The sequence below is a fragment of the Habropoda laboriosa genome, unplaced genomic scaffold, assembly GCF_001263275.1.
Source record: "Habropoda laboriosa isolate 0110345459 unplaced genomic scaffold, ASM126327v1 scaffold99, whole genome shotgun sequence".
Classification (NCBI taxonomy): Eukaryota; Metazoa; Arthropoda; class Insecta; order Hymenoptera; family Apidae; genus Habropoda; species Habropoda laboriosa.
Window position 1 is genome coordinate 923,481 of NW_017100239.1, and position 7,581 is coordinate 931,061.

The 7,581-nt window shown below is 43.0% G+C and overlaps 1 protein-coding gene across 4 annotated transcripts in view; it reads right to left on the minus strand.

Annotated features, from left to right (window-relative positions):
- Positions 1–3,290: 3,290 nt before the first annotated feature.
- LOC108571865 (homeobox protein extradenticle-like) overlaps positions 3,291–7,581 on the minus strand; it is a 34,642-nt gene continuing 30,351 nt past the window's right edge. For all 4 annotated transcript variants that reach the window (XM_017934019.1, XM_017934020.1, XM_017934018.1 and 1 more), the window contains one exon: positions 3,291–3,561. In XM_017934019.1, coding sequence (XP_017789508.1) covers positions 3,427–3,561 — 135 coding nt within the window. In that variant the 3' untranslated portion in view covers positions 3,291–3,426. The remainder of the gene's footprint in view (positions 3,562–7,581) is intronic.

Sequence of the window (7,581 nt, forward strand, 5' to 3'; positions counted from 1 at the left end):
TTTTTGTTTACCTGTCTTTTCGTTTCGGCTATCTTCGCTCGATGGGTCTCGCTGAGAGGGGAAAAGGTGGCGTCGATGCATAGAAGCGTTCACGCTTGATTATCGAACAACAGCGCCGAACAAAAAGAGAAAGAGAAATCGTAGAAGAAGAGGAGGGCGATAAGGATGAGGAGGAGGTGGAGGAAGAAGTAGAAGAGGAAAGTTAAAAAAAAAAAAAAAAAAGAAGAAAGACCAGGAACAGGGTTCCACGCGTTCGTAGTCGCTTCTTCTTTTTCGCACGGCTAAAAATGACCCCCTTTCGCTTAATTCATACGACGCGGGGATGCACCGTCTGGCAGCCCTCGATCGGTAAAACAGAGATCCCTCGCTGAAATCACGATGGCGTATAATTTTTTTTTTTTTTTTCTCTTTGCACGTCGCTTAAGAACGTGAACGCTTCTCGCCTTTAGAGAACGTCGTCGGTATTACATAACATTAATAGCTTAATATCGATTTTTTTTTTTTTTTAGTTCGTATTACCCGGCAGGTTAAGGCCGGGCCTCGGATCACAGATAGTGAGGTGATCGGATTGCGCGAGCATTTTCACGATACATCTTATACATTATATGCGTTTCTACATCGTAATTTCGATCTCGTAATTGTCTGTTTCGCGTATCTTCTTTGCGATTCCTCTAAGAATTTCAAGGCGACAGCTCCTGAAAGCAAACAGTACCGGCCGTGTACGCGAGCGTGATCACAGTCGCGCGAAAAAGTGCTAATATTCTCCTCTGTTTTTTTTTTTCTTTCTTTCTTTCTTTTCTCTACTCGAACTTCGTTCATTTCCAATGCTCGATTTTCTTCTTTTTCTCTTTTTTACTTGGAATAATTCAAAGAAATTCAACGGAGATTCGTTGTAACGTTGTTGCAACGTTTTCAATACAGGATTCGCACCCTTTTACGGCGACTATTCATGCACACGTACGGTCGAGCGGAAAAACTTGGTCGGAACGCAATCCTTACGTTTCTGCCCAGTTCATGGTAGAAAGTTATCATCGTATCATGGTGACAGACGAGTTATACAGATACGAAAGTATAGAATATATATTTTTATACACATGTATACGTATACACAATACATATGTACCTACGTACGTACGACCAACTAAGGGTAGACAGGTGCAATCGTATATTTCAAGTGTCGAACCCAGTCCAATCGCGTTTCCTCCTCGCGGGGTCGCTTTATTCGAAAGTTACAACTATTCCAGAGGAGAAAAAAAAAAAAACAAAAAGAGCACAAGGCGATGTCTACGAAATTTCACACGGATCTCCTTCTAATCATTCTCGAGACTCGTTGAGAAAACTGCCTGGGCTCGACACTACGAGTGTGTGTTCGGGTGTTGAAATGAACAGAAACAGAAAAAAAGATGTACAAGGAAATGAATAGTCTTTTCTTTTTTTTTTTTTTTAATAGCAAGATCTCGTGCTGAATCGTTTGATTACAAAAAAAGAAAAAAAAAAGAAGACGAAATAAAAGAAGAATGGGGAACGGCTTTTGAGTTTCTCGGTTCGCTCGTGGGTACAATCATGCACACAATTTTTCCAACACAACAGAGGGGGTCTGGTACGAGATAGTAGGGTTTCCACAGCGAGGACACCTGGAGAAACCATGTTCGTACACGCAAATTCAAGGGGGGAGGAGGGGAATAAATAGTACAACGTAGGTAAAAAATCTTTTGGAACAAAAGTATGTTCGTCGCTCGTTTTGGTTAAAAAATAAAAGAAAAACAGGGAATTGGTGTCCTCGCGCGTTCGAACGGTATGGAACAAATCAGCACGCAAACATTGTCAACGCAATCGCTGCAAAGAAAAAAAAATGTATAATTCGGAAAGCTAAACTTAAAACACGGAACTTAAACCATAATCGAACGTAGGAAACATTCGCTAGCATTACACGATACACGGATGGTCGCTGGGGTTAGATTTAAAAAAGAATCGTCTCGAAACCGCTAAAGCTGCCTACGACAAAAATACAAGTGGTTCTCGTGTAACTTTATCTCGTCAAGAGATTAGCGTCGTAAAAATTACGCTACGCAGTTACAGTGGAGGGATATACATAACACGACGTTAAAAAGTTATTGCAAAGAGAAAAAAGAAAAAAAAGAAGAAGACGTGGTCAAGTGTTTAAAATAAAATATCGTGAAGAGAACTCGAAGAAAATACATTATAGGTTAAGGGGGTAGATAGAGGGGGCGGGAAAGAATAAAAATATCTGTACAAGCTAAATCTATCTATGTGATTCTGTTGTGTGTGTGTACGTGTGCGTGTGTGTTTGTTATTTTTTAGTGTACAATATAGCATACGTGAAAATAAAAACTAGTTGATTGTATACGCTCTCTCCCTCTCTCTCCTTAGCTAGGCGCCTGTACGCCGCCGTATTGTCTTAAGAGAAGCGAACCTACGTTCTTAGGAGCACATTGCCCTATACGGATTCTTATCGTTCGCCGTCCTTTTCACTCTCTCTCACTCTCACTCTCTCTCCCTCTCTCTCGTTCCTCCCGTCTTTTTTTCCTTAGTTTTCTATTCCTCTTCCACTTTTCGCTCTTTAAATCCTTTGTAAATACGTGTGACGTCGATGCTCGTGCACAGTCACTCGATAAGGCAAGATTAAGTATCAAGATCGAAGGACAGAGAAGCGAAGAAGAAGATGCGAGCACGGGTTACGATAAAAATCGTTTTCTCTCTCTTTCTCTCTCTCTCTCTCTATATATATATATGTATATATACATATATATTTAGCGCGCGATCCGTTAGATCGCACATTGAATAGATAGTACTTTCCTCGTGGTCAAAATTCTCCAAGGATTATTTCGGAGGAATCGTCCACCGTAGTATCGGTTGGTTCGCGACAAGTTTAAAGCCGCATCTTCCTATACACGCTCAGACCTTCTCTCTTAATCGGAAAAGAGAAAAAATTGTTTCAAAACCGGAAACTAACGTTAATATTAATCGTAGGAACACCAACGAACATTATTTCCATGTGTGTGGCTCGGAGGTGCGCGCGTAGATCTCGCCAATGTGTGTGTGTCTGTGTGTACCTGTGTCTCTCGCTTTTCTGCGTGTGTGGTGCCGACGAGAGTACGTGTGCCTGTGTGTGTGTCGATCGTGGGTGACGGTGTGGTTCCTCTGTAGCCCTTTGTAGTATACACCTTTTTACTTTAGTTTCCTCGTCCTCTCTCTCTCTCTCCCTCTCTTTCTCTCTCTTCCCAACACAAACACCCTGCGTGTCTTTCTTTTTTTCATTCCTTTCTCTAGTTTCGTTGCCGCGTTTCTATCGATTTTATTTCTCTGCGCGTGTGTGTATGTGTGTGTGTTTCCTTCTTTTTTCTTTCTCTGTTTGATCAGTTTCATTTACCATTCTCTATTCTCGTTCATTCCAAAAAAGTGACTTTAGACGCGCGGCCGTTTTTCATTTTCTCGGTCGGAATCAGAGTCCGCTGAATCGTGGAGTGGCGGAAATTCCGGCACTGCCTCGCGTTGTTGCATCCATCCCGCCGCGCCTGGCCCCCCAGCCAATGCCTTGCCCTGCGTCATTTTTTTTCGATTTTTTTTTTTTCAATTGATTTTTAGCCCTCTGCCTTTATCCCCTGCAGGTGGCGACAAAATTGCGTGTCATTGGTCACTAAAGCCTCGCCTTCATTTTACGACTTTACGCACTTTTTTGTCAGCACAGAGAGAATCTTTGCTTCTTTTTTTTTTTTTTCTTAAGTACTCTCGAGATACCGAATTTTTACGAAGGCGCGGGCTGTTTGAATTGGCCACGCGTATCGGGATATATCGATGATATTTTCTCTTTGCACAAAAGGAAAAAAAAGAACGACTCGAATCCCGTTACGCGCATGAAAGGATTTGTCAGCTACGCGACACGCGACGATAAGATTCCAACGATCGGAGATCGACGGGAACAGGAGAGAAACAAAAGTGTGGCGAAACTATCGCAGAAATCCTTTCATTCTCTATATTCTGCCAATGCAACGAGCCGGCGCCCTATTCTACTAATCTACGCGGATAATTTAGAACTCTGCAAACGAACTAAATATGAAGATCTCTCATCCGTTCTCTTTCACGCTCTCTCTTTCTCTCCCTCTCTTTCTTTCTTTATCTATTCACCCAGGAAACCCCAGCCAATCGACCCGCAAAAAACATGAAAAAAAAATTGAAATAAAGGTAATGATAAACGCACACACGTACTACTGTGTAAGACCAGTATACACGTATAAAAATGAAACTTCTACATGCAGCCATGCATGCCATGAAAATGTTTCTCGAGGATTTGTCCATCCGTAAAGAATTCCTTCGTCTGCATTATTCTTTACACGTTGAGACTATATATGTGTGTTATGAGGCGGCTAGATGTATGTGTGAACGTGTCTCGCAGAAAATATTCTAAGATTAAGTATCGAAAGCCATATGAGAGCGACAAGAAACCGCATGGTGCGTTCCTCGAGGATGTATTTGCATAGCACAGATAGTCTATAGATAGCCGTAACACGAATGGCTGATCGCGTGCTGTTACACACAACAAAGAAGTACGATTGACCGCGCGGTGAAACATTCCCCAGGTGACGGACGATATCGAGTCTACTAACGACGATCTTCTTCGAAAAAGGAAAATACGAAGAAAAAAAGAAAAACAATTCGCATCACAATACGATACGTTACGATATGTATCTTGCGGTATAATAACTTCCCCGGGATATCGTAAGCTGCCTACGTTCAAACATCGACTCATTAGCCAACCGTCTTCGTAAACCGCTATTATTGGATAAACGCACTCGATTACACGGAAGAAAAAGTCTACAAGGTTTTCCAATCGGCTACGAATGATCGACTGTGTTTCAGCGATACGGTTGGATCAGGTTAATTCACTACTTACTGCCACCAACTCTATAATCTACCTATAAACGAGCTACCTCCTGTTTTTCTCACCTAAAGGAAGGCCTGCTATATAGTAGCTTTATTGCACACTCGGGAAACTCTAATTATAGGGACGAGCTCGAAGACGCGAATAATCTCGAATCGGAACGAACGAACTGTCAAAATTCGACAGTTAAAAAAATACTTTCTTTCTGTCCCAGAATTGGATGGTTTGTTAATTCGATGTTTCTCCACACCTTCGAGCGCGTGAAAAGCGACGCGATGCGTGAGAAAAGGGTCGAAAAATCAAGGTTCCAAGGCGTATAAAATTATTCTACGTAATAATTATGAGTATATTGCACTATCGACGAGTCAATGTCCCAATCCTACGTGTAAAATCTCTTCGTTCGAAGCATTTCCTTTCTTTTCTTTTTCTCTCCGTTCGAAACTTCTCAAAGGAAAGAGACCTGTGCTTGTTGCAACGAAGGATGACACGCCGACCGCCCCGGCGGGGCTCGTCGATTTCTAACGAACGAGTATCTCTCAGACTTCACTTCACCTCACGCATTCGTCCACACTCTCGGTGAAACAACAACGACAACAAAAAAAACAAAAACAAAAAAAAAACGAAAGAAGGAACGGGAAACGGATTGACACGGTCGCGTAAAGGCAGCGTATACGTCGAGCCTCGGGAACGAATCTACGATTGCGATCGCATTTTTCGCTGGCATGGCGCGTCATCACTGTGAACACAGAACAGAAAGCACAAAAGGCTGAGATCAGTGGACACGCCCCAGCCGTGGAAGGGGCTTTTGTCTTTCTTTAATTTAGCCAGGTCTCGTGATATTCTCTCGTCTTTTCTTCCTCTCCTCTGTTCTTTGTCTCCTTACCTACACACTCTCTCTCTCTCTCTTTCTCTCACTCTCTCACTTTCTCCTATTTCTTTTCACCCTTTCTCTCTCCCTAATCGTGTGTCTTTGCGTGAAGTCTGATTCGATGTCTCTCTCACTCTCTGTCGCCTTCTAAGAATTTCGTTTCATCTGCGCCAAGAGAAAAAACTGAGTGAATTTATAGAAACCGAGCGACTTGAACTCCAGAGCAAACAGCCGACCACCCTCCCGGTCCGTCGAACCGTTCATCCTGCTCGACACAGTGAAATTTGTCAAAGGAACAACGAAGAAAGATCTAGCCGAACGAGAGACAAACATGCGGAGGAATTTCGTGGGAAAATTTCGGATGAATCTAGATGCAGACACTTGTGATTCGGGCGAAGATGGACGGTTCGTCGAACGAAATTCGTGTATCAGACGAATCGTTAGGTGATGGAGAGTAGAAGAGAACAAGGAACAGACGACCAATCAATCGTAACAGTATTATATGTATAGGTGCCAGGACCGTGCGAACTGTGCTTGTAACAATGCGCTCGAGGAGAGCCTCGGCCGTCGTGCGATTTTCCCAATCGATCCTCTCTTTTCCGGGTCTCTTTAACCGTTTCTCTTCGACGAACGTGTTCTACAAATTTCACACTCCTCGCGCCGTTCGAAAACACGTAAATCGTGGAAAATGTAGGGAAGGAAATTTTAACGAGTCGACCGAATTAGATAATCGAGTCACGTACCCGGGCGAAGCTACTTTCCAACAGGGAAAATCGCGAGACGAGTCCGATTCTCGCGAGAAGTAAGTTGTTATCTACTGAAACGATTTCTTTCGAGAAAGATAAGGCTTGCTCGGCAGGCTAAATGGCGTAACTAATATGCGGTTGCCATCGAAAATCAACCCGTTCGTGATCAGTAGATATCTTTTCCCGGCAAGCGTACGAAAAAGCAGGTGCGATTACCCGACAGCCGATGTCACTTGAAAAATTAAGAAGAAAAAAAAAATGAAGAAGAAACAAGCTCGCGAATTTTAAGCCTTTTTTTCTCTCAAATCTTCTATATCTTTTAGCCAAAAGAAACACGCGGGAGGAAATCGTGCGAGCACACTTCGCACCCCAAAATGTTCTTGTTGCAACAAACACAGTTCTTTGCTTTGCTTACGTTTTTTTTTTTTTTAATTTTGTTAGATTCGAGGTACCAACCAGAAATTACGTAAAAAAAAAGAAAAAAAAAATACAAAAAGGAACAAATGAAACCACAGAAACAAGAGAAGTAGTAAAACACGGATTATGGTCGGCCAAACGGGCGTATGTTAGGTAGTATAAGGATCGACCTGGTGTGAGAAAGGTCTTGGTGCTCGTTATAATTCTGTGCAAGCGATTGCTCCCTTTGTTATGTATGCGATTACGGAAACGTTAGTGCCAGCTGCAGCAGCGAGGATCGTATATCTTATTGCCAATGGACAAAGTCAAAGTGCAAATCGAGACACTCTTTTTACCTCTGTGCATCTCTCTCTCGAGAGAGAGAGAGAACTGTTCGAACAGCGAGACGATATCGAGAGGGGAGAAAAAAGAATTCTAGACTCGTTCGAGTAAAAGTGTGTTACATCGGTCTTTCGGTGGAGAATTCGAAGCGGGAAGAGAGCAGCGCAAAGTGTTGGCCAATGGAGGGAATTCCAAGGCGTTCACCGTAACGGAGAAAGAAGTGAAGAATAGGCGAGTTCCGATGTGGCTATACGAAACGAAGGTGGAAAACGAAACGGGGGAAAGCAGAGGTGATTTGAAAACGCGGCGGCGGCGGCGGCAGCGGGGGG